This window comes from Dromaius novaehollandiae, chromosome Z (genome assembly GCF_036370855.1).
Source record: "Dromaius novaehollandiae isolate bDroNov1 chromosome Z, bDroNov1.hap1, whole genome shotgun sequence".
In the NCBI taxonomy this organism is placed as follows: Eukaryota; Metazoa; Chordata; class Aves; order Casuariiformes; family Dromaiidae; genus Dromaius; species Dromaius novaehollandiae.
The window spans coordinates 73,188,533-73,212,445 of record NC_088132.1 but is presented as its reverse complement, the minus strand read 5'-3'; the positions used below and the strand labels follow the sequence as shown (position 1 = coordinate 73,212,445).

At 69.4% G+C, this 23,913-nt stretch overlaps 3 protein-coding genes across 6 annotated transcripts; 2 read left to right on the top strand and 1 right to left on the bottom strand.

Annotated features, from left to right (window-relative positions):
- Positions 1-3: 3 nt before the first annotated feature.
- Positions 4-1,457, top strand: HINT2 (histidine triad nucleotide binding protein 2). 2 transcript variants are annotated; one of them, XM_064501403.1, is made up of 5 exons: positions 4-118; positions 728-871; positions 948-1,052; positions 1,125-1,197; positions 1,304-1,457. In XM_064501403.1, exons 1-5 carry the CDS (start codon positions 50-52, stop codon positions 1,393-1,395), a joined length of 483 nt encoding a protein of 160 aa, XP_064357473.1. In that variant the 5' UTR covers positions 4-49; the 3' UTR covers positions 1,396-1,457. The 2 variants fall into 2 exon arrangements, with proteins under 2 accessions (XP_064357473.1, XP_064357474.1); XM_064501404.1 differs by having other exon boundaries at positions 13-73.
- A 3,963-nt stretch (positions 1,458-5,420) lies between these two features.
- Positions 5,421-10,991, top strand: SPAG8 (sperm associated antigen 8). Of its 2 annotated transcripts, XM_064502196.1 has the most exons (7): positions 5,421-5,496; positions 6,604-6,883; positions 9,573-9,747; positions 9,829-9,874; positions 10,407-10,521; positions 10,718-10,780; positions 10,853-10,991. In XM_064502196.1, exons 1-7 carry the CDS (start codon positions 5,456-5,458, stop codon positions 10,946-10,948), a joined length of 816 nt encoding a protein of 271 aa, XP_064358266.1. In that variant the 5' UTR covers positions 5,421-5,455; the 3' UTR covers positions 10,949-10,991. The 2 variants fall into 2 exon arrangements, with proteins under 2 accessions (XP_064358266.1, XP_064358265.1); XM_064502195.1 differs by having other exon boundaries at positions 10,718-10,991.
- Positions 10,992-11,506: 515 nt separating this feature from the next.
- NPR2 (natriuretic peptide receptor 2) lies at positions 11,507-22,646 on the bottom strand. 2 transcript variants are annotated; one of them, XM_064501431.1, is made up of 22 exons: positions 21,833-22,646; positions 17,607-17,806; positions 17,392-17,505; positions 17,069-17,204; positions 16,853-16,947; positions 16,579-16,711; positions 16,268-16,352; positions 15,984-16,104; positions 15,697-15,771; positions 15,428-15,505; positions 15,149-15,253; positions 14,727-14,798; positions 14,463-14,622; positions 14,215-14,370; positions 13,957-14,125; positions 13,647-13,793; positions 13,321-13,444; positions 13,124-13,192; positions 12,840-13,014; positions 12,569-12,667; positions 12,370-12,461; positions 11,507-12,139 (listed from the first exon to the last, which is right to left on the bottom strand). In XM_064501431.1, the coding sequence occupies exons 1-22, from the start codon at positions 22,551-22,553 to the stop codon at positions 12,077-12,079; spliced, it is 3,189 nt and encodes a 1,062-aa protein (XP_064357501.1). In that variant the 5' UTR covers positions 22,554-22,646; the 3' UTR covers positions 11,507-12,076. The 2 variants fall into 2 exon arrangements, with proteins under 2 accessions (XP_064357501.1, XP_064357502.1); XM_064501432.1 differs by lacking the exon at positions 21,833-22,646 and adding an exon at positions 17,955-18,043.
- Positions 22,647-23,913: the final 1,267 nt, after the last annotated feature.

Here is a 23,913-nt window from a genome sequence, read left to right as displayed (position 1 = left end):
CAGCCGCAGGAGCCAATGGGGATGGCGGGGCGGGCGCGGACCTGCGGCCATGGCGGCGCTGGCGCGGGGCCTGGTGCGCGCGGGACCACTACGAGCGTGGGGGGCGCGCGCGGGGCAGGTAGGCGCGGGTGGGGGAGCACGCTGGCCACCCGCGGCGCCTGCGTGGGCTCCCGCGGGGGGCGCGGGGGCCGTCGCCGTGGCCGTGCAGTCGCATAGCAGCGGGCCCGCGGGCTGCCCGTGCTGCCCCGCCGTGCACCTGGCACGCGTGTGTCCGCACCCCCCGCCCCGTGCACCCGCCCCACGCTGCCATCTGCACGGCCCCGTCACTCGTGGGCCAGGCCTTGGCCTGCCCGCGGCTGCCTGCAAGCCCTCACGGGCCTCTCCTTGCAACCCCGGGCATGCATTGCCCTGTGAGCCCTTGCATGCAGCCCTATGCATGCGGCCCCTCTGCAGCCCCACACATGCAGCTCCTTACATGCAGCCCCTGCGGCCCCTTTCACACCACCCCTTACATGCATCCTCCTGCAGCCTCTTGCATGCATCCCCTGTGACCCCTTACATGCATCCTCCTGCAGCCTCTTGCATGCAGCCCCTGTGACCTCCTGCATGCATCCCCCATGCCCCCTTGCGTGCATGCCCCCACCAGCTCTCCCACGCACGCCCGGGGCCGTGGGGTCCCTGCGCCTGGCAGGCCGCTGTAAGGCTCCCCCATGCCTCTGTGCCCTAGAGGTGGTACACGGTGCCCGGCGGGCAGGACGGGGAGGTGGGCAAGGCCCAGTGGGCAGCGGCAGCGGGCGAGGAGCAGCCCACCATCTTCAGCAAAATCATCGCCCGCAGCGTGCCCGCCACCGTGCTCTACGAGGATGACAAGGTACCGGGGGGGTGGCGGTGGGGTGGGGGGCTGCACCCGAGGGTGCCCGGCTCACCCTGCCACGCTCTCCCGGCAGTGCATGGCCTTTCGGGACGTGGCCCCGCAGGCGCCCGTCCACTTCCTGGTGATCCCCAAGCGGCCCATCGCCCGCATCAGCCGCGTGGGCCCCGAGGACACCGAGGTGAGCACGGCACCCACCGGGGGGTGGCCAGGGGGGCGATGGTGGGGCCAGCGCTGACCCTCTTGCTCCCAGCTCCTGGGGCACCTGCTGGTGGTGGCCAGCCGCACGGCACAGGCGGAGGGACTGGCCCGCGGCTACCGAGTGGGTGAGTCGGGCGCTGCCGGGTGCCCCGTTGCAGCCCATCCCCCACCCATCCCCATTAACCCCCCCCTAGACGGGGGGCCCTAACCTGCTCTTTCCTCTCCCGGCAGTCATCAACGACGGGGAGCACGGCGCCCAGTCCGTCTACCACCTGCACCTGCACGTGCTGGGCGGGCGGCAGCTGGCCTGGCCGCCGGGCTGAGCCTCCCCGAGCCCCCCAATAAAGCGTGACCGGCCTGGGCCAGTGCCGCCGTGCAAAACGCACACGTCTGCATCAATGTATATGTGCACCGACGTCAGGCGAGCACACACACGCGTGTGCTGCATGCAAAAGCACCCACGGGCGTGCAAAGGCGCCCGCGCGGCACCGGCGCCTGCGCTCTCCCTGCCCCGCGCCCCCCGCCCCGCCTGCCCGCTTGGCCGCGAGCTCGGGGCCGGCGCTATATTTAGCAGCGGGGCCGGGGCTGGCGCTGCGCGCGGCCCACCTGGCACCGCCACCGCCGCCGCTCGGGAGAGGGTGGTGCCGCCGCCAAGGCCGCCTGGGCCCCGGCCAGCCGCGCAGGGGACCGCAGCCCGCCGCGCATAATGTCGGGTTTGTTCGGCCCCGGCCCGCGCCTCGGCCCGCCGGCGCATGGGGCCGCTGCCGGGCTGCCCCGAGCAGCCGTGCAGAGCGGGGTCCCGGCGAGGGGGCTCCTTGCAAAGCCGGTGCCCCCCGGGCCCCCCGCCACAGGGCTGGGAGCAGCCCTGGGCCGGCACTGCGACACGGGTGCAACCGCAGTGGCATGCACAGCCCCCCGCCCGCCCCTCTCTGCCAGGCTCTGCTGAGCCCCCCCCCTCCTTGTGGGGTGCCCCACGGCACCAGACCCCCCCAGCAGCTGGGCAGGATGCAGAGGCCGATCTCGGTGCTTGCCAGTCCTCAGGGCTGGCGGGGCCGGGAGGGGAAACAGCTCCTTGCCCCCAAATCGGGTGCAAAAGTTGGTTGAAACGATGCCCAGGGTGCTGCAGCTGGGTCCCTGCAACTCCTGCCTGGCGACCGGCTTCCGCATCCCTGCGAGACCGGCGGGCACAATGTCCTGGGACCAGCCTGTCCTCACCCCCCCCCTTTTATTTTTGCATGGGGAGTCTGGGTGCAAATTGACTTTCGAAACCCCAGCTGGACATTGCTCCTTCCCTGCTCCGGTGATGGGAGTGTGCTGGCCAGGCTGCCACCGCTCGCAGGGCACGAGCGTCACCTTGAACCAGCCTGGGCTCGCACCCCTCCGGCTCGCTGCCCTCACCCGGGAGGGGGGCTGGGGGTGTCCGAGGCCGCGGTGGCCCACGCTGGCTCTTGGTGCGTCCAGTGAAATGCCCTTTAGCAGCATTTTGCTTTTCAGTCTTTTCTCCTGGCTGGCCCGGTCTTGTAACAAACTGCTGTTTGTGAGACGGGCTCTTCTGAATGTATATATATATATATAATAACTGTAATTGGATTACGCACCACGTCCCCGTTGTGCCCCTATCTCTGTAATTACTGGCTTGGATTGTAGTCACGAAGGGCCGGTGCCGGGAACTGCTCTTGCCTTAGCTCGAGCTGGGGCTGGGTTTGGGGCTACACCTGGATGTGGGCCAGAGCAGCACTGCCTGCACTGGGCGCCTTGGGAGCCACACGTGTTGTGCTTGGAGATCCCGAGGATAGGGTGGGGATCCCGAGGATGGGGCGCAGATCCCAAGGAAGAGGTAGAGCTCCTGAGGGTGGGGTGAAGATCCCGAGGATGGGGTGAAGATCCCAAGGATGGGATGGAGATCCTGAGGATGGAGTAGAGATCCTGAGGCCAGGGTGGAGCTCCTGAGGACGGGGTGAAAATCCCAAGGATGAGGGAGAGATCCTGAGGCCAGGGTGGAGCTCCTGAGGATGGGGTAAAGATCTTGAGGATGAGGGGGAGCTTCCAAGGATGGTGTGCAGATCTCGAGGATGAGGTGGAGCTCCTGAGGATGACGTGAAGATCCCGAGGATGGGGTGGAAATCTTGAGGATAGGGTGCAGATCCCAGACACAGGCAGGCCTCCCTGGGAGCTGGTGGGACTGAGCGGCGCCACGCACAGGAGGGCAGCAGTGGATGGGTGGCTACACAAATGGCCAAGGCACTGCAAGGGTTTTGTGGCAAAAATTCGGGAGGACTCGGGGCCCAGCACAAGGCCAGCAGTGCAGTGGGGCTGCAGAAGGGGCCCAGCCCAAGGTGCCCAGCGCACGGGAGCTGCAACAGCCTCTGCAGGCAGCCGCTCCAGGGCATCACCCCCGGGGCTCGGCGAGGGCGGCGACTGGAGATGAGCGGCGAGTGCTGCGCACAAGGCAGCTCTCAGTGCAGAGAGCTCCCGCAGCCGTGCCAAAAAAGGGCACGCGCTGTGCAAACACCGCCGGCGCACTGAGCCGCGCTGGCTGCTCCGGGGCGGGGAGGTCAGAAACACAACGCTCGCGCGTGCCCCGACTGCCCCGGAGGCGCAAAGCCTCTGTGGGGACCACGGTGCAGTGGCTCCAGCGGGAATTTGGGGCACGCGGTGCCACCCAGGCGCGCTCCCCCCGGCTCGCCGGGCCTCAGCACCGTGCCGGGCCCCGCGGACGGCGAACGCCGGCGCCCGAGGTCAGGCCAGGAGCGTCTGCAGGCGCCTTTCGTCCTTGGCCGCGTTGGTTTTGTCGGTCCCCAGCTGAGCCTGCCCCTCGCAGGCAGCCCCGGGGCTCCCGGCCCCACAGGGTGCAGCTTGGGGCTGGGGCCGTGGGACTGGCTGGGGAGCAGGGCTCGGCGCGTGAGGGGCGGAGGGTTGTTTTCGTTCCTTAGCCAGGGACTATCGCAAATGACGCAAGTTCCCAAAAGAGCCGGGCAGGGGGGGCGCGGGGGGATGTGTCAGCTGGCGCCGGGCGCCCCTGCCGGCTCCAGCAGCTCCAGCGGCAGCCAGAGCTGCTGCCCCACAGCCCTCCCGCCCCACAGGTGCTGCCCCACGGCCGTCCCACCGGGGTGCCGACCCCCAAGGCTGCCGCCCCACGGCTGTCCCGCCGGGGTGCTGATCCTCAGGTGCCACCCCATGGCCATCCTGCCCCCTGGACTGTTGCCCCACAGCAGTTTCGATGGGGTGCCAACCCCCAGGTGGCGCCCCACAGCTTGTCCTGCCAGAGCGCTGACCCCTGGGTGCCACCCCACGGCCATCCTATGGGGTGCTGAACCCCAGGTGCCGCCCCACGGCCATCCTATGGGGTGCTGATCCCCGGGTGCCACCCCATGGTCATCCCGCCCCCTGGACTTTTGCCCCACAGCCATCTCGATGGGGTGCTGATCCCCAGGTGCCGCCCCACGGCCATCCTATGGGATGCTGAACCCCAGGTGCTGCCCCACGGCTGTCATGCTGAGGCGCTAACCCCTAGGTGCCGCCCCATGGCCATCCCATGGGGTGCTGACCCCTGGACTGCCACCCAACAGCCGTCTCGATGAGGTGCCAACCTCCGGGTGCCACCCCATGGCCATCCCACCCCCTGGACTGTTGCCCCATGGCCATCCCACTGGGGTGCCGGCCCCCAGGGCTACCACCCCACGGCCGTCTCGATGGGGTGCTGACCCCTGGGTGCTGCCCCATGGCCCTCCCACCGGGGCACTGACCGAGGCCGAGGCAGGGCCGCCTTGCTGCTGTGGTGCCCAGGGTGCCCCCGGGGGCTCAGGCATGGGGGGCAGCCCGGGGCCAGCCCGGGATCGGCTGCTTTCGGGGGGCGATGCTTGGACCCCGTGCAGCCGGCAGGGCCCGGGGCGCCCAGCGGGGCCGCGGCTGAAGGCGCTGCTTGTTGTTATAAATATCCCGCGCGGCCTCGCCGGCCCTGCGGGCGCTGGCCGGGCCCCAGGGCTCCTCCCCGGCCCCGGCCCCTGCCGCCACCGGCTCCGAGCGCCCGGGCCCGGGGCCAGGCCCCACTCCCCACGGCCGGGGGGGCAGCGCGGCACCCGGCCTGGCCCCGCCCCTTCGCCCCTGCTGCCCCCTGGCCCCGCCCCTGTGTACCGTTCCTGCCCCTGGCCCCGCCCCCTGCCATGGCAGCCTAAGCGGGTGGGGACAGGGGGGACCCCCGCCCCCTCCCGCCGCGAGGCTCTCCGCCAATGGGAGGAGCTGCCGCGCTCGGACCCGCCAATGAGCTTGGAGAGTTGGGGGGGCGGGTCCGGGGCGGAGGATGTTTACCGTCTCCATGGAGATGGAGGCGGGGGGGGGGGGTTCTCTCCTCCTGCGCGGGAGCAGGAGCGGCGGGGTCCCGCTATGGAGCGGGGAGCGCGGCGGGGGCCCAAGACCCCCCGAGGGTGGGGCAGGGCCTGGGGGGGGGACCTTTGGGGTGCAGGGCCATGGAGGGGCACTTGGGGGGCAGGGCCCGGGGAGGCTTTAAGGGATGCAGGGCTTGGGGGGCGTTTGGGTGATGGGGCACGGGGGGGGGTTGGGGTGCAGGGCCGGGGGGGCACTTGGGGGGCAGGGCCCAGGGAGGCTTTAAGGGATGCAGGGCCTTAGGGGGGCATTTGGGGCCATTTGGGTGATGGGGCCCTGGGGGGGGGAATTTGGGGGGCAGGGCTATGGGGGGCACTTGGGGGGGCAGGACGAGAGGAGGCTTTAGGGGATGCAGGGCTTTGGGGGGCATTTGGGTAATGGGGCCCTGGGGGGGGATTTGGGGGGGCAGGGCCATGGGGGCAGGACCCAGGGAGGCTTTAAGGGATGCAGGGCATTTGGGGGGCGTTTGGGGGGGACAGGGCTTGGGGATGACCTTTGGGGAGCAGGGCCATGGGGGGGGGCAGTTGGGGGGCAGGGCCCAGGGAGGCTTTAAGGGATGCAGGGCCCTGGAGGGCGTTTGGGGGGGGCAGGGCTTGGGGATGACCTTTGGGGTGCAAGGCCATGGGGGGGTCAGTTGGGGGGCAGGACCCAGGGAGGCTTTAAGGGATGCAGGGCTTGGGGGGCATTTGGGTGATGGGGCCCTAGGGGGGGGAATTTGGGTTGCAGGGCCGGGGAGTGGCACTTGGGGGGCAGGGCCCGGGAGGCTTTAAGGGATGCAGGGCCTTGGGAGGTGCTTGGGGGGGCAGAGTCTGGGGGGGAGAATTTGGGGGGCAGGGCCATGGGGTCAATAGAGGACATGGGAGCCTGGGGGGCACCGGGCAGACACTGCGTGGGGCAGGGTGCTGTGCCTGGGGGGCCTCTGTGGGGCAGAGCCCAGCATGGGGAGGGCTCCGGGGCTTGGGGAGGTTGCGGGGAGGGGATGGTGGAGGGGAAGATCACCCCCGCAGCAGAGACCCGGCAGCCTCAAGAGAGGAAGCAGCCCCTTGCCCCCCACTGCGGAGGGACACCCGGGAGGCACCGGGGTGGGGGCACGGCGGTGACACCGCAGGGGGCCTGACCCAGGGACCGTGTCCTGTCCCCACGCGCAGGGTGGCCCTGACAGGCCAGGTACCTCCCCCACGCCACGGGGAGGGCATGGCCGGCGCCCCCGGCGGAGGGCCCGTGCCCCAGGCAGCCACGGAGAAACCATCGTGCCACGGGGAGCCACCCGGGACAACCAGTGAGGCCGAAGCCGCAGCGGTGCCCCCCGAAGAAGTCGGTGAGGGGCTCGGGGACAGCTCACCCCAGACACCCCCCGTGCCCGCGTGGATGCCCACAGAGCAGCCCGCACCCCGGGGCAGCTGCTTGATCCGCAACTGGCAGGAGGAGGTAATGCCCTGCCGCCGGCTCGGAGGCGCGAAGCGGTGAGAAACGGTCCGAGTCAGCGTGCTCACTGTGGGCCTTGCTGAGGCAGAGTGGCCCCCCCATGCCATCAGTCTGCACCAGGCCCGTCTGTCCAGTGCCGGCCCCCAGCCTTGCAGGCAGCACCCCCGGGCAAGCCCTCGCTCTTTAAATAGCTGTCCTTGCCGAGCAGTGGCTCCTGGGGCGACCTTGAGCTCTGCGGGATGGAGAGGGGATGAAATTCAATAGCACGAAATGCGCCGGCACACGCGCCAGGAGCAGCAGCGGTTCCTGCCCTAACCTGGGGGCTCGTTTCTGAAGAGAGAGCTGGGTGTTGCGGTCGACCGTGGAGCAGTGACAAGCTGGCAAAACAGGCTGCCGCAGTGACCCGCAGGGCTGGTGCTGGAAAAGCGAGCACAGCTCAGTGGCCCCAGTGAGGCAGCAGGGCCAAGGGGCACGACAAGGCAGAGGTGGAGCCTTCATCCCTTTGCCGAGCCCGGCTGCTGCATCTGGATGCACCAGGGAGCTCGGAGCGTTGTGCGAGCCAGAGGATGCTTATGGATCAAGAGCGGGTGGGCCAACAGTGGCCATCTAGGACAAAGTCAGACGGATAGAGTCGGCAGCACTCTCTAAATAGCGTCTCCGTCCTTGGCCCCGGCTGGAGCAGCTCTGCCCAGCCGTTCTTGACACAGTTGGCTGCGTGGAAAGCTGCAGGGCAGACGGTGCAGCCCTGCCCAGGTGCCCTTCCTGCTGAGCACTGGTGCCTCAACTGTTCCCTGCCAAATGTCCCCTGAAGGCTGAGCTGCTTCTCCCTCAGCACAGGCTGCACCCTCCGCTTCTCAGCCTGGCCACATGGGTGGGAGATGTCTTTACTCCCTTCTCTCTTTTACCCACAAAGACCCTTCCCACATGTAACCTCACTCTGCTTCGAACCCCAATCTCTTCAGTCCTTCCTGGGGTTGCGTTATTCCTGTTTTTGCGCTCTGCGTGCTTGTCCTTTGGCCAACATCTCTCTTAAGGTGCTGTGGCCAGACCTGGGCACAGTCACAGCTGAGACCTCCTCAGGACAGCTCTGCCCTGACGCTGTCTAGCTTCCACCTTATCCCTGCGCCTTCTCCTGCAGAGCTGAGAAAGCTGGCTCTTCTCACCCCCAGACTTCTGCAGCTGTAAAGGCAGCAGGTTTTTCACCCAGAGAGCAGTGATGGTCAGTAGTGTGGACGGGGTCCCCATGTGTAGAGGCGAATTCCCCTTAAGCTCAGTGTCGGCCCCGGGTAAGTGTCCCAGGCTGCGCAGAGGGCCTTGTCCCTCAGCATGTTTACCCAGTGTGTCAACAGCTGGCGTCCTTACGAGTCTCCTTGCCAGCTCTTCTCCAACTGCTCGCTGCGTCCTCGCTGCTGACCAGGGTCCACTTCACAGAGACCGTGGCTGCCTCAGGCCCACGTCTCCCCTAACCTGGCCTCTCTGCGGGAGCTGCTGCCAGAGCAGAGCTGGAAGAGCCCAGATTTGGTCTGAAGCGTGTGAGCGCCTGAGAGCCCAGCACACACGCAGCGCCCAAAAGCCCTGGGGGCATCTGCCGGGGGGGGAGCCCCTGTGGAGGGCACTGCTGGGCCCATGCCATGTGCAGCATGGAGTGGATCTGCGTGTCCCATACATGCTGGGCTGGTGGCACGAGCGCAGGCTGCCGGGCGCAGCATGCGCAGAGGGATGAGCACTTCCTGGGGGAGCCGGGCTCCCTCTGCGACTGTTTGCACGGGAGCTGGATGCGTCCCAGGGCAGTCGCCCAAAGGCCATGGGCACGTTGTCTGGCAGCCCGACAGCAGCAAGGGCCACGCGATGACCCCCTGTGACAGGGCCATGAGGATGCCCTCTTGCCGGCCAGCTGCCCTGGCAGAGGTGGGTTGGCAGGGGTTGGCTGCCAAGCTGCATTGAGGCTCGAGAGGCTGCTGGTTTGCTTGGACAGCCGGGACAACCGCGCGGGGCAGCTTTCCAGGCGAGCTGGGCACATGTTACCTTCCTCCTTCAGCTTTTCCTGGAGGGGGGTCTGAGTAGCCGTACGAGGCTGTCTGACCCTCGGCAGGCAGGGAGAGGCTCAGCCCTGCCCAGGCTGCAGGTGTCTCCTTTCAGCCTTCCTGGTGAGCAGGGCTTACGGGGAAGGACCTGCTCCCTTTTGCAGAACAAGCCTCAGCACCTGGGGCTGCTCCTCAGCATGGTGCTCTGGGATACCTTGTTTTAGGGACTTGCTCATCGTGCTGGTGGCGGGGATGAAGGCTTTGGCATTATGCTAGACCCAGCCAGATGGTGCACCTCAATGCCAGAGCCCTAGGGGAGACACACAGAGGCCCAAAAATGAGGGTACTGTCACCATGGCATGGTGGTGGGTGCGTGGCATAGGCACGACCCTGTGCTGTGGTAGTTGTGTGGATGGGCAATGCTTTGAGGAAACATGGGGTTGGCATGGCCTTGGGTATGTGGTGGTGCCCATGGCACAGGGGTCATCATGTTTGAGACATGGGGCAACTCAGGAGGGGAGCATTGCCTGTGGGGCCCTGGGCCCACCTCCGGCCTCTGCTCAGAGCCACACGGGACTGCCGAAAGCTTAAAAGCCTGGGGCAGGCACGGGGCAAAGGCTGCGATCGCCTCCTGCCCCCTCCCCACAGCACCCGCGGTCTGTTCCCAGCGAGCCACGAACGACCTGGACCGCGTGCTGAGGCCGGAGCTGGGCAGTGAGGGCTTCTTCTACCGGCACGGCCACCGCGAGCTGCTCGCCCACCAGCTCCTCTCCCAGCTGGCTGACAGCACCACCACGAAGGACGCCTACCGCCAGCCTTGGAGGACCGCGCTGCCGGCCCGAGGTGAGGCAGAGCCCCCGTGGGGGCAGCGAGCGTGGGGGGCCTCGGCTGCCCAGGGGCTGACGGTGCCTGCTCCCCCCGCAGGGCAGCGGGAAGCCATGCTGGAGTTCATGCTCTACCAGAAATACAGGCAAGCCTGCGCCCCCTCAGCCCCCCCCCACCCTCGGGCCCCGCCGGCGCCAGGCTCCAGCTGCCGGTGGGAGGCAGGTGCCCCGGTGCGGTGGCCCAGCGCGGTTGTCCTGGAGGCGCCCTGGCAGAGTCGGGACCTGGCTCAGCAGAGCTGTGCTCTGGGCCTGGGGTATTGCTGGCTGCCCTCCATCCCTGCGAGGGCAGCTGATTAGGGGGAGCCTAGCTGGGGTGAGGAAGCAAAGGGATGAGGAAGATGTGCCGCTCGCTCCTGAGATGGCAGGAGGTGAAGGGCTGGGGATGCTGCCCTGGCACCAGCTTCTCCTGAGCATCAGGTGGTCCCCTCTTCCCAGAGGCATTTAATTCACCCAGACTGCACCGGGCAACCTCCCTCTTCTCCTAGCCGGCCACTCTGGGCCTCAGACCCACAGCGGTACCCTGGAGGGGGGGCTCCGCGTGTCCGGGGGCATCGGAGCCGAGCGGCGCCAGGGTCTGTGCAGCTCGTGCCTCCGAGCACCCCAGAGCTCTCCCCGCAGGAAGGAGATGCTGGAGGAGATCTGTCCGCCACCTGGTCCCATGGAGTTGGTCTCCACCACGCACCGGGACTACTGCGCTGAGGGCTTCCAGCCCATGCCGCTTCCCGCCACCCAGGTACGGCTTGTGGCAGGGCAGCACCCTCCCAGCTCGGGGCAGCCCCCAGGCCACCCAGAGCTCATGACAGCTGTCCCGTCCAGTGCTGGGAACAGCTGGGGGACACTGGGAGCCCCCAAGGCTCCTGGGTCCCCTCGGTGCACCCAGCGGCAGCTGGGCGCCCCGCTCACGGCCACTGCTCCTCTTCCACCCGCAGCCCCACGACTGCTACACGGAGCAGCCCTGCACCTACTGGCTGGAGCAAGCCCACGGCGTGCCCGTAAGCCCCCCACCAGCCGGCTGGGCCCCGTGCCCTCCACGCGGCTCACGGGGTCCCTCCGTCCCCCTCCAGGGCGTCACCAGCATCTGCACCACAGACACCCCTTTCCGGAGGAACGCGGCCTTCTCCACCCCCGTCACGGAGCAGCGGGGCCAGCCCCTGCCCTGATGCCCAGCCTCTGGCCCAGTCAAGCAATAAAGAGCAGGAGGCAGCCGCTGTCCTTGCGCCGCCGGCAGATGAGGGCCCCGCTCCGTCCCCACTGGCCACCCCGGGCACCTTGCTCAGGGCATCCCATTTCCCACAGCTGCATCCGAGCAGGCAGCATGGGCCCCTGCAGCCCCGTGGCCAGGAGCACGGGTCCCGGCGTCCCTGGGACACGCGGCCCCTTCCGGCCCCGGCCGCAGGCCGCGGCGCTCTCCGGGTGCAGGTGGGTTGCAGGAAGCGGCAGCGGCACAGCCAGCGCATGAGCTCACGGGAAGGCGCCGCGGTCCCCGCGCCAAAGCAAACCCTGCGGCAGCAAGGCCTTCCCAGAACCGCCCTGAGCCCTCTCCAGCAGACGCAGCGCCGCGGCCCGGGGTGGCTCTCCGCAGGCCAGCCCCGCTGGGGGGGGGGGGGGGGGTCCGGCAGCCCCCACCTCGGCTCAGCCCGCGGTGGGGTCACCCCGACCCGCCGCGTTTTGCAGTTGGGGGGGGGGGGGTTGGCGCAAAGCACGGGCTGGAGGCAGAGGGGTTTGGGGAAATCTGTATTTTCAACAAAATAGTTTGCACGATCTGACCGCTATATTTACATCTGGTGGGAGGGGGTATTTACACGAGCCGGGGGGGCTATGTACAGTGGAGCGGGAGGAAGGCGAGAGGGTCTGCAGGGGGGGCGGCACTTAACGCAGCCGGCTGTGCTCCGGCTGAGGGGCTGGTCCTGGCAGGAGCCCCCTGTCCCCCCCGGGGAGGGGGGGCACATTCTGCCAGGGCCTCAGGACTGAAAAGAGAAGGCAAAATGCCCCACGGGGCGGCCAGGCCCCGGATAGCGGGCTCAGAGCCAGCTGAGCCGGGGGGAGCGGGCGCGGGGGGGTTGGGATCCCGGAGGGTGGGGGATAGGGAGCCGGGATGGGGCCGGTGCCTCCCCTGCCCCAGGGGGAGGTGGGCTTTGCTGGTGCCTGTGGGCGGGGGGGCCACCATGGTGCCCCGGGGACTTCGGTCAGGAGCCGCAGGGGCCGGGGGGGCCCCAGGCTGCGGCACAGGGAAGCGTGGGGCCAGAGGCATCCTGGCGTGGGGCTCTGCAGCGGCGGCACGGCTGGGCTCAGATGCCTTGGGGGTCTTTCCTCTCGCCCAGTAGCCAGTACGTCCGCATTTTCCCCTTGCCCTGGGGGCAGAGGGGAGCGTTCAGCACCGCGGCCATGCCAGCGCCGGCGCCAGACCCTCCCCAGCCCACGGCTCAGCTGCGGTGTGGGCCTCCCCCAACCCATGGGCTGGTGCCACTGCCGCCCTCGCAGATGCGACCCTGCTCCCAGTGCCATACCACACCGCCAGGCCATGGCGCCGGGCTGGGGTCCTGCGCCGGGCGCCCTGCCCACCACCCTGTCCTGGCCTCACCTTCATCTCCACATCCCCACGCAGCTCCAGCTCGAAGCAGCCAAACTCGTCCAGGACTTCCTTGGTGGTGGACGAGACATGGATCTTCAGGGCTGGGGCACACGGGGAAAAGAGGCGTCACTGGGGCTGGGGACTGGGCCACGAGCTGCAGCTATGACCCCAGAGATGCCGGCAGCCCGCGGCTGGCCCCAGGACTCACCCTGGCCGTTGGACTCCATGCGGGAGGCCGTGTTCACCGTGTCTCCAAAGAGGCAGTACCGGGGCATCTTCAGACCGACGACGCCAGCACAGACAGGGCCTGCAGGCACAGCAACGCGGTGAGCCGTGGCAGGGCGGCAGAGCATCTCCCCACTGCAGGCCCAGCTGGGTGCCTCTCCAGGGACACCGAGCGGGGCAGCTAGGTCACCCGGGGGGTGACAGCACCCCTGCGCCCTCCAGCGTCTCCCAGCTTGGGGCCCAGCAGGGCTCACCGGTGTGGATGCCGATACGCAGCCGGAGCTGGTCATTGGGCCGGTGCCGGATCTTGAAGGTTTTGACGGCCTCGAGCAGGGCCAGGGCCATGCGGACGATCTCGTGGGCGTGCAGCTTGCCGTTGCGCACCGGCAGCCCCGACACCACCATGTAGGCATCCCCGATGGTCTCCACCTGAGGCAAGGGGGTCAGCAGGAGTCATCCCTGCCTCGCCATGATCCCCCATGCCCTGCCCACAGCCCCTTTCCCATGTCCCCCCGACCCAGCGCCTCGCCACCCCCACCTTGTACACGTCGAAGTTGTCAATGATGGCATCAAAGCAGGTGTAGAGATCATTCAGCAGCGTCACCACCTGCAAGGAGCATGGTGACCATGGCGCTGCGAGTGGGCATGTCCCATCAAGCTGACCCCAGCACAGGCACAGGGCTGCCCAGGGTGGCCAAGCTCTCCCGCCGGCTGCGCACAGGGCCCTGCTCCCACCTGCATGGGGGTGCTCTCGGCCGAGAGGGCGGTGAAGCCCACGATGTCGCTGAAGTAGATGGTGACGCTGTCAAAAGCCTCGGCCCGCACCGTCTCCCCACGCTTCAGCTGCTCCGCCACGGAGCTGGGGAGGGAAGGGGGGACAGTGGGTGGCTTGGCGTGACTGCAGCGAGGATCGTTTGCTCCCTCCCCGAAGCCCGGCACCTTGGTCCTCCCTGCCATCACCACCCCTTTCCCCAGCTGGGGACCCCATGCTTGCCCGGCAGCGGGTGCAGGCTGCCACCCGTCCCCGGGGCGCCGCGTGCTCCCGTCTCGCCCGTCCTCACTGGGGCAGGATCTGATAGAGCAGGTTCTCGGCCTTGCGCTTCTCCTCCAGGTAGGCCTGCGTCCGCTCCTCCACCAGCTTCTCCAGGTTGTTGGCATACTGCTCCATGCGCGACAGCAGGTTGTCCAGGATGCTGGTGCTGCCCTCCCTGCGGGGACACCGGCAACTGGGAAATGGGGGGCCGCGACGCATCCCAATGGGGCGAGAGGCCCCCCAGTGCCCGCCCGGGGGGGCTGTCCTCCACGGGCCACCAGGCCCTGCTGTTGGCAAGGGCTAGGGCTGCTCCCAACCCCCTCCCCACCGGCACCCACTTGTTGAATCTGCGGATGAAGATCTTGATCTGGCTGAAGTCGGGGCGCTCGGCCGGCTCCTGCGCCCAGCAGCGCTCCATGAGCACCGCCAGCTCCTCGCTGTGCACCCCGATGTCGATGGAGGGGCGGAAGTACGGCTTCTGGCTGTTTCGCACCTTCTGCACGATCTCTGCCGGGGCGGGCGGACGCACGCAGCGTCAGGGCGCCGGGCGAGCGCACGGCCGCCCGTCCCTGTCCTTCCCCGCGCCCTCCCCTCACCTTTGGGGCTCAGGTCCATGCCCTCGATGTAGAAGGGGCCATTGCGCAGGGCGATCTCCTGCACGATGATGCCGAAGCTGTACACGTCGGCCTTCTGCATGCCCTGGGGGGGCAGCTGGCCCTTCTGCAGCAGCTCTGGTGCCGTCCACAGCTTCTCTGGCAGGACACGGCCACAGGGCGGTGAGGCAGGGCCACCCCGTCCCCCCCCCACGGGGACCAAGCCGGGCCACCCGTCCCCAGGCACTCACTGGCGTAGAGGGCGTGCGTGTCCTCGCTGTCGCAGGGCGAGCGGAAGCTGGCCAGCCCGTAGTCGGTGATCTTCAGCACGAAGCGGCTGTCCACCACGCAGTTGGAGGACTTGAGGCTGCCGTGGTGCCCGATGATGCTGTTGTGCAGGAAGGCCATGCCCTGTGCCCGACAGACAGACGGACGCTGCAAAGCTGGCGCCCCCGAGCAGAGCCCGGGTATGGCCCAGCACCCCGTCCCACAGCTCAGCACCCTCGCTCGGGTACCTTGACGATGTCGTTGATGAGCGAGTAGCGAAACATCCAGTCCAGGTTGATGCTCTCGTTCTCCAGGACATCCTGGGGGGAGCATGTTAGACGTGAGCAGGGCCCCGCTGGACAGCAGCACCGAGCACCCGGCCTCACAGGGAGCTGAGCCACGTGGCACTGACCCCGTCAAGTGCACTTGGTGGCACTGAAGCCGTCCTGTCCGCGGGCCTCTGCCCTGCTGCCACCCCCATTCACACGGCTGCTCCCCTGCCAGCAAGTCTTGCGGGGCTCAGAGACCACCGGCTGTTTACAGCCAGTCCTCAGTGCAACCAGGCCAGCAGGCATCAGGGCACAGCGTTGAGAAACCCCCCCAGAACCCGATGGACACGGGGCGGAGGCAGCCCGGGTGCCACCCCCAGCCCCCCGAGCCGCCCCCCTACCTGCAGGCTGCCCCGGGGGCAGTACTCGGTCACAATGCAGATGTTGGGGGGGTCGATGCACGCCCCGATGAACCGCGTTAGGTGGTTGAACTGGATGTCCCGCATCTGGAGCCAGAAGCAGAACCGAGACCATGCCGCGATCAGGTGGGGCACGCTGCTGCTCGGACCCTGCACCCACAGACCAGCCTGGCCCCACGTCCCCATGTCCTCCCCGCTGGCAGGACCAGCCCCCGTGCCCCCAAGCAGGGTCCCCCACCACGGCCCGGACCCCACACCTACGTGCTTCAGCTCGAAGAGCACCTGCCGCGTCAGCTCAATGCGCTTCTTGTTGACGTGTTTGATGGCCACCACATTGCCCTGGGGCGCAGGGGGCAAAGCAGAGGTCAGCGATGCGTGGGGTTGGCACGGACAACGCTGTAACAGGGGCCGCGGGGCAGGTGGCACACGGCCAAGGGGTTGCCAGCACGCAGGGGGGCGCTGTGCAGCCGGGGGGGGTTCAAGGCTCGGCACACGGTGAGGTGGGCGCTCTCGCTGCCAGCCGCACTGACCTTGAAATGGCCGGTGTTGGCGAAGATCTGGAACTTGCCGTGCGTGGTCATCAGGGAGCCGTAGCTGGAGCCGCGCTGGGGGGAAGGAGAGGGTTAGGGATGGGGATCGTGGGGCAGGGACGCCCTGGCGGCAGTGGGGCGCACAGGGGATGCTCCAGAGCAAGGTCTACAGGGAGGGTGAAGTCTACAGGAGGGGTGATCCTCTGCCAGGGACGTGGCTCTGGAGGGGACAGAGAGCCGTGCAGGGGCAGGATGAGGTGCGGTGCTCCGTGGGTTGCTGCTCTCACCAGGGACAGCGTGAGCCGGCTGCCCGCTCTCTTGTGGTACCGCTCGGCGCTGCCGAAGTGCAGCTCATCCCAGCGGATCCGCCACAGCATGCTGGCCAGCTCCTTCTCCAGCATCAGCTTCCTGCGGGGCACGGGGGCATCAGGCACCTGTGGTCCTGCCTGGGACACCCAGCAGGGCAGCACGGGTCCCCCACCCTGCCCAGCACCCCGGGCACCCAGCCTGCCCCCCACCGAGTTGAGGGGCACCCGGGGCCGAGGCAGAGGCTCCCCGGACCCCGACTGACCTGAAGATGAGGAAGCTGGAGATGCCGAACATGACGAAGGTGAGGCCAGCGCCCAAAGCCACGATGGCCAGCATGGAGAGGGGGGCTGCAGGGAGCAGGGGGTGTTAGCGCAGCCCAGCTTCCCCACCCCACAGAGCCCCCAGACCCCGTGGTGGGCACTGGGCAGGCCATCACCCATGGGAAACCACCCTGAGAGCCTGGGAGAGCCCAGCTGGTGGGACCCCGTGCACCGATGAAGGGTGCTGGGGACTGAGGGATGTGGGGAGGCCATGGAGCTGGTGCTTGGGGGCCAGCTGCCCCTGTACACCCACTTTTATCGCAGGAGGGGTCATCCACATCGAAGACACAGGGCGGGTTGTCCAGGGGGGGTGCCCCCTTCACCCAGCGGATGGGCCGGCCCAGCCAGTGGATCTGCTTCTCCGCACCCAAGTAGTGTCCCACCACCTGTGGGCAGAGAGAGCTGAGCCTGTGGATCCCACCAGCCCCGGGGCCCCCTGACCCACCCGCAGCGCTCTGAGCATCCCTTCCCCAGCCCCGGCTGCGAGCACGCTGCCCTGGCTCCGCAGGGCCGGCGCCAGCCCCCACCTCGTACTGCCCGCTCTCGGGATCGCCCATGGCCCACAGGTTGAAGTCCGTGTCCCGGTCGTTGTTGCTGTCCATGCTCACCAGCCCCGTCACTCCTGCAGGAGAAGCGAGACCCGGGTGGGACAGGGACCACATCCAGCTCACACCGTGTGTGCCAGCACCACTGTGTCCCAGCCAGGCCACCAGCCTCGGCTCCCACCCTGGCCCTGCTGTTACCCTGGAACTTGCGGTCCCGCATCTTCTGGATGATGCGGGTGACGTTCTTCTTGGAGCCGCCCTCCTGCAGCGTCTCATTCAGCACCATGGCGTACAGCAGCACCCCATCATAGAAACAGCCCGCCACCAGGTTCATCTGTCGGGGAGAGACCTTGGCATCCCCAGCGCCGCGACCCCGGGGCCACACGCACAGCCTCCAGAGGTGGCACCTCTGGCATTGCACGTGGCCCTGTCCCACTGCACTGGAGACATGTTGCAGCCCCACTCAGACCACTCCCCCGAGCCGGGGGGCCCGGCACGCAGACCCACGGGGCCCCACTTACCAGGGAGTAGTTGAGCTGCACCCCAAAATTCTCCTTGGCTCGCAGGATGAGCTGGGTTTGGAAGTGCTGGTACTCGGGGTTTTGGGGCTCGTGGTAGGTGATCACCAGCACCGTCTGCAATCAAGCACAGCACCGCGGCCGCTCATGCAGGTCCGGCGACGCTGCCCCAAACCTGTCCCCATCGTCACCGCGCAGGGGGGTGCAGCGCTGCTCACCTGGAAGGCCTCGCGCAGCCCCGAGTCCTGGCCCTGGCTCTGCTGCCAGGGCTTGAAGGCGTCGTGGGCAGAGTCACCCCGCAGGCTCTCCCCGAAGAGGTCCACGTAGAAGAAGACGTAGTCGCCATTGGTGAGGTTCTCGCGCTGCGCCCGCTGCATGATGCGCCGCAGCATCTCCAGCGGGCCACAGAGGTAAACCACTGCAGGAGAGATGGGGCGTCAGGGGCACGCTGGCACCCGCCCCGGCCGTAATATGGGCCCCGCACATCTCCGTGTGCGACAGCCTGGCGTAAATCACCCCACGCACAGTGCTCTGGCACCCCCCACCCTGCTCCTGCCCAAACAGACCCCGTGCACCCCCATTCAATGAGCTCCCCCAGGCCCGGCCGGGGGAAAATAGGTCCGGAAAGGCCGTGGGGCTGTGCCCCGGAGGCCGGCAGCCTCTGCCTGGAGGATGCTGGGGAATCCAGACTCGGGCAGGGACAAAAACATGTTTGGGTTTGCGGTCGTGCGGCAGGAATGTGCAGGTTCCCGGATTCCAGCACCTTCGGCGGCTGCGGCATTAATTGGAAACAGAGCATCTGCTGGTGCGACGCACGCAGCAAGGGGGTGCCCGGGCCCCGGCCCGCCGCCCCGGTGGCCCCCAGCCCCGCGCCGGGGCTTGGAACCCAGCACGGGTGCCACAGAGGGGCTGCCCGGGGCTGGCCGGGAGCGCCATGGCCCATGGGGCTGGCCGCGGCGCCGGCTGCGCCTGAGACCGTCTGAAACCCCCCCGAGCAGGGGCCCTCTTCGCCCTCGGAGGGCCAGAGCGGAGGATCCTGCCACCGCCTCCTCCCTCCCCCCGGAAAACCAGGGCCCCTGCTCCAGCCAGGCTGGCTGGGAAGCCGGGATTGAGCAACGTGGGAGGAGGAGGTGGCGGGCGCCGGAGGAATGTCACGCTCAGACGCTGGCCCCAGCTCGCAGCCCTCCCGCGCGGGGCCAGCGCCGTGCCAGGGCCCCGGCCGGACTGGGAGCCGAGGGAGGGACGGGCCGAGCGAGGGAGCCCTGCAGCCGGGGCCAGGGTCCCGGTGCCGGGAGAGCCCCCCTGCTGCAAGCAGGCCCGGCAGGCAGCAGGGTCTGCAGGCGCCCTCGGCTCTCGGTGCGGAAAAGCAACCCCCCGAGCCGCCCTGGGTACCGGAAACCCGCGGAGATGCCGGAGCTGCTCCCGGGCAGGCGGGAGAGGCACGACGCCGGGACGGAGGGGAACAGGGCGGCAAACATGCCGCACGGAGCTGACACAAGCACCCCGCTGCCGCCGCCGCTGAGCCCGGTGCCCTGGCGGCGATGCGCCCCTGCACCGCCGCAGGCAGCTCCTGCCCGTCCTCCGGGAGCCTCTGCCGCCTTCCCAAATGCTGCGCCTGGTGCCGAGAAATGCTGCTCCACCAGGACGGGCAGCGGCGATGCGGGGGCCACGCAGAGGCCGCAGGACCCCCATGGGGACGCGACTGTCCCCATCCCAGAGCCGGCGCCAGCCCGGGGCCGCTGCTGAAAAGCCGCCCGACGCTCCCGGCGGGAGGCACTGCGCGGGCTGGGGAGCAGCAACAGCTGGTGGCAGATGGTGGGACACGCGGCGCGGCGGCTCCGACGCCAGCAGCAAAACCCAGCCCGGTCAAAAGGCCGCCGAGAGCCGGTGGGGGACGGCGCCTCGACAGCTCCCCGGGGGGCAGCTTACGAGAGCCGGGCAGGAGGGCAGGGTCACTGCCGGCTCGCCGTGACGCAGGCGGCTGCCATCGCCAGCGGCCTCCCGCTTGGAGGCACAGCGATCCTCCCGCTCCCGCGGGTACCACCAAACCCGCTCTCCTGCTGGCGGCCCCCCCCCCCCCATTTCCCCAGGCAGGGGACCTGTGCGGCGCAGGCAGATGCTCTGGTAATTCCCTCAACCTCAGCTCTAATTATATCAGCACTCTTGTGAGCTGCAGGAGAGACGAGAGCCCCTGCACGTCGCTGGGGACCAGCGAGGGGGGCGATGGCAAGCACAAGGCGCCGGCACACAGGACAAGGCAGCTGCTCACCCCGCTCCTTCCCAACCATGGTGCTCTCACAACCCACCACGCTCACTTTTTGGAGCTGCAGATGCTGGGGACTGGGAGTGTCAGGGGCTGGCGAGGGGCACGGGGAAGCGGCTTTCCCTGGTGGAGGTTCCCCAAACTCATGCCCATCCCTAGGAGAAGGACACCGAAGCCAGAAGAAATGGTGTATGGCCTCACCATGGTCTCATCTGCGCCAGGACAGCCCCCAGGGCCACCAGGACGTCGGCACCACAGCCCCCGACACCCGCTCCTGTCTGCGTGCCCAGCCCCACATCCTGCCCCCCTGCCTGCCGTGGGAGGGATTGATCCACATCACACTGATTTATGGCACCAAGCCGGAAACGCCGATCAGAGCCGCTGATTTTGGCCTTTTCCCGTGCGTGGCTCTTTGCCCCCGTCCCACGCAATGCACGGGGAGCCGCCAACCCCACCGCTCGGCTCCTTCGACCTGTCACGGGGCAGCCAAACTCGCCGAGCGGGTGCCCCAAGAGCGGAGCACCAGCCCCGCTCACCCAGGGGCCCAGCACGGCCAGGTGCCCCCGACGCCGGCCGCTCAGCCCAACGCAGCCAGGAGCGCCATCGCCTCAACCAAATTTCCTACTGCCCGATCTGGCCCCCCTCACCCAGCCTTGATGTCCTTCTTAATGACACAGCATCTTAGGATCCATTAAGGAGCAACGCGAGCCGTTGTCTCCCCGATCGATAAACCCCGCTCATCAATAATGAAGCAGCATCAGGCCACCCTTGGTCTCCAGCTGCCTCCGTAATCCAGTCCATTTCCTCCTGCTCCCAATATAGCAGCTCTCCCGGGGCACTCGCAACGCGCCAAATTGATTTAGCCCTCCATCAGCAGCATGGGGCCGCCCCATGCCTCCTCCCAGGGGTGCAACCCAGCACCCTGCTCTACCAGGCCGGCACAACCCAAGGTGCCTGTGGGCCGGGGGTCCTCCCCGTGGTGCCCGCGGGGTGCTGGGGTACAGCGGCTCCTGCGCGCCTCGCTGCTCAACGCGGGGCGCCGGGGTGCAAACTGCCCTGGGGGGCGGCCCCAGTCCGGCCAGCATGGGCTGTGCCTGGGCTTGCTCAGGACCGAGCAGGATGGCTGGGGCCAGGCCATGCCGGGAGCGCGCTCGCAGCGTGCCCCAAGCGTCCCCAGCCCCACTCGCCCACCAGCCATGGCCCTGTGCAGCTGGCAGGGCCCCGCAGCGCCCACCCGGGGAGCTGCACGGGCCCCTGCTGCCGTGGAGCCCCTGCCAGCACCAGGTGCTCAGGGGCTGCCCTGGCCCCTGCTGCACTGCCCCCCGCCTCGTGGGAGCCCCACACCGCTCCCGCCATTTCCCCAGACCTCGCCATGCCCCACGTCGCTCCCGCTGTGCCTCACACAGCTCCCGCTGTGCCCATACTAATGTGCCCCTCGCTGTGCCCCACACAGCTCCCCCTGTGCCCCATATGGCTCCCCCTGGACTCTTGCTGTGCCCCACACAGGTCCCACTGCTTCCCCAACCCCTCACTGTGCCCCACACAGGTCCCAGTGCCCCCCAGCTCCTTGCTGTGCCCCACACAGGTCCCAGTGTCCCCAGCCCCTCGCTGTGCCCCACACAGGTCCCAGTGCCTCCCAGCTCCTTGCTGTGCCCCACACAGGTCCCCCTGTGCCACTGGCCTCTTCCTGTGGCCCACATGGCTCCCTCTGGACTCTTGCTGTGTCCCGCACAGGTCCCCGTGTCCCCACCCCTCGCTGTGCCCCACACAGGTTTCAGTGCCCCCCAGCTCCTCGCTGTGCCCACACAGGTCCCCCTGCGTCCCTGACCTCTTGCTGTGCCCCACACAGGTCCCCCTGTGCCCCCAGCCTCTCCCTGTGCCTTCTGCTGGGCTTTACTCCTTCCCCCCTCAAGCTCCATGAAGGGTCCCTGCACCCACCCCGCATTGTGCCTTGCCCCACGCACTGTCCCCTTGTGCCACCCTGCGTGCCCAGCCCTGGGCAGGGTCCCCCGCGCCCCCCCCTTGCACGCAGCCCCCACATGGTCCCCCTGCGCTCCCCCCTTGCATACAGCCCGTGCACCAACTCCCTGTGCCCCCCTTTGCGCAGCCCCCGCACCGGCCCCCTGCGCCCCCCGCGGCGACCGGCCCCCCCCACCCCGCGCCCCCAGCCCGGCTCCGCACCGCGCCCGTTGGCCTTGATGAAGTGGACGGCGGCGTCGGGGCCGCCCTCGTCGGGTGAGTAGATGTGGTAGCGCGGGGTGATGTTGCTGGCCTCCTGCAGCTCCTGGTAGACGCCCTCGATGGTGAAGTAGTAGGGCCGGTCGTCGGTGCGGCGGTCGGCGTAGAGCAGCGCAGCGCGGGCGCTCCAGTTGAAGTGGGCGTGCAGGTGGGCCACGAAGGCGCCCAGCTTGGGCGCCGAGGGCCCGGTGCGCACCGTCGTGCTGTACAGCTTGCGCTTCTGGCTGAAGCCCACGGCCACGGCGCCGGCGGTGATGAGCGGCAGCCGCCAGTGCGAGGCGAAGCGCCCCACGGCGGCGGCGGGGTACACGCAGCCCGGCCCGAAGAGCACGTCGGGGTCGTGGTAGAGCTTGAGGTCCACGGCCTTGAGCGGCGCCACGTACTCGGAGCAGGCGCCCTCCAGCTCCGAGCTCATGAACTCGACGCGCACCGAGAAGGGCCGCGGCAGCAGCGGCGGCTCGCCCCGCTCCAGCGCCTCCAGCGCCAGGCTCAGCGCCGGCCCCACGCGCGGCCAGGCCCACGCGTAGCTCACGTTGCGCTCGGGCAGCACCACGGCCACCGTGAGGTTGGCGCCCGCCCCGTCGGGGGCCGCCGCCCGCCTCCCGCCGCCGCCTCCCGCCGCCGCCAGCAGCGCCGCCAGCACCAGCGGCAGCCGCGGAGCCATGGGCCGCGCTGCTCCTGCGCCCCGGCCGCCGCCCGCGGCTCCTGCGCCGCGCCCGCCGCGCCCGCCCCGCCGCCGCCGGCGCCTCCCCCCGGGCGGGACCGCACCGGCCGCCGCCGCCGGGGGCAGCGCCCCCTGCCGCCGCCGCCGCCCCCGCCGCGCCGCCGCCCCGGCCCCGGCCCCGGCCCCGCGCCCGCCGTCGGGGCGGCCCCGCGCCCGCCGTGCGCTCGGGCGGCGGGGCCCCGCGCGGCGCCCGCGGGATGGGCCGGGGCCCTGGGGAGGGGGTGTCCCCGAGGGGGCGGGCTGGGGGGTGCTGGGGGCCCTGCGGAGGGGGTGTCCCCGAGGGGGCAAGCTGTGGGGTGCTGGGGGGCTCTGGGAAGCGGTGTCCCCACCGAGGGGTAGACCTGTGGGGTGCTGGGGGCCCTGGGAGGGGGTGTCCCCACCGAGGGGTAAAGCTGTGGGGTGCTGGGGGGGACCTGGGGAGGGGGTGCCCCCCCCGAGGGGTTCCCCAGGTAATGGAGTTGGGGGCTTGGGGGCCTTTAGATGGGGTGCTCTGGGGGGGATACTGAGCTGGGGGTGCTGGGGGCCCTGGGGCAGGAGCGCCCTGTGTGTGGGGCCCCAGGGGGGGTCCCCCAGGCTGTTGGGGGGGGGGCTGCGGAGGGAGTGCCCTCAGTGTGGGTGTCCCCCTGCGGGGGGGGCAAACTGTGGAGGGGGCTAGAGGACCCTGGGCGTCCCCCAGCTGTGGGGGGTGCCAGAGGGCAGAGGTGCCCCGGGGGTCCCCACTCACATCGCTGGGGGCAGGAGGTGACTCGACCCCCCCCCCATGGCTGGCCCTGCCTGGCTGGGCGGCGGAGGGCCGGGGGGCCGCCGGGGGGCTGCAGCGGGGCCGCGGCGGGGGCTGCGTGCCCGGCGGGCCGCACACCGCATTCCTCGCATTCCCGGCCGGCCCGCGGCCCCACGGCGCTCCCCGCCGGCCCCATGCCTCTGCCCCATGGCTTCAGCGTGAGCAGCCCCGGTGCGGGGGGCGAGCCGTGCCCCCCACGGCAGCCCCCGAGCTGCAGGGCCGGGCGTCTCCTGGGGGCCGCGTGGCCCCTGTGGGGCCGGGAGCGCCGTCCCCCCGGCAGCGCCGCTGCGCCCGTGCCGCGGTGGAGGTCGCGTCCCGCAGTGAAGGACACGTCCCGCGGTGAAGCCGCCTCCGTCCCCGGCCCGTCCCCCGGCCGCAGAACCGGAGCGCCGGGATCGAGTTGCCGCTATAAATCCCCGGGAGAGGTGGCCGCCCCGAGCCGGGCGAGCTGCCCGGCCGCAGGGCGACGCCGGCGCAGGAGCAGATGTAGTGCAAAGCGGGGGGAGTGCGCGTTTGGGG

Excerpts from the sequence above, each read along its gene's own strand:
- HINT2 (XM_064501403.1), top strand. The coding sequence starts at position 50 with ATGGCGGCGCTGGCGCGGGGCCTGGTGCGCGCGGGACCACTACGAGCG. Across the intron at positions 119-727 it reads GGGGGGCGCGCGCGGGGCAG|AGGTGGTACACGGTGCCCGG; the intron begins GTAGGCGCGGGT and ends TCTGTGCCCTAG. Across the intron at positions 1,053-1,124 it reads TGGGCCCCGAGGACACCGAG|CTCCTGGGGCACCTGCTGGT; the intron begins GTGAGCACGGCA and ends TCTTGCTCCCAG.
- SPAG8 (XM_064502195.1), top strand. The coding sequence starts at position 5,456 with ATGGAGCGGGGAGCGCGGCGGGGGCCCAAGACCCCCCGAGG. Across the intron at positions 6,884-9,572 it reads TCCGCAACTGGCAGGAGGAG|CGAGCCACGAACGACCTGGA; the intron begins GTAATGCCCTGC and ends GTCTGTTCCCAG. Across the intron at positions 9,875-10,406 it reads ATGCTCTACCAGAAATACAG|GAAGGAGATGCTGGAGGAGA; the intron begins GCAAGCCTGCGC and ends CTCTCCCCGCAG.
- NPR2 (XM_064501431.1), bottom strand. The coding sequence starts at position 22,553 with ATGGCTCCGCGGCTGCCGCTGGTGCTGGCGGCGCTGCTGGCGGCGGCG. Across the intron at positions 14,623-14,726 it reads TCATCAACGACATCGTCAAG|GGCATGGCCTTCCTGCACAA; the intron begins GTACCCGAGCGA and ends TGTCGGGCACAG. Across the intron at positions 12,462-12,568 it reads CATGGAGTCCAACGGCCAGG|CCCTGAAGATCCATGTCTCG; the intron begins GTGAGTCCTGGG and ends CGTGTGCCCCAG.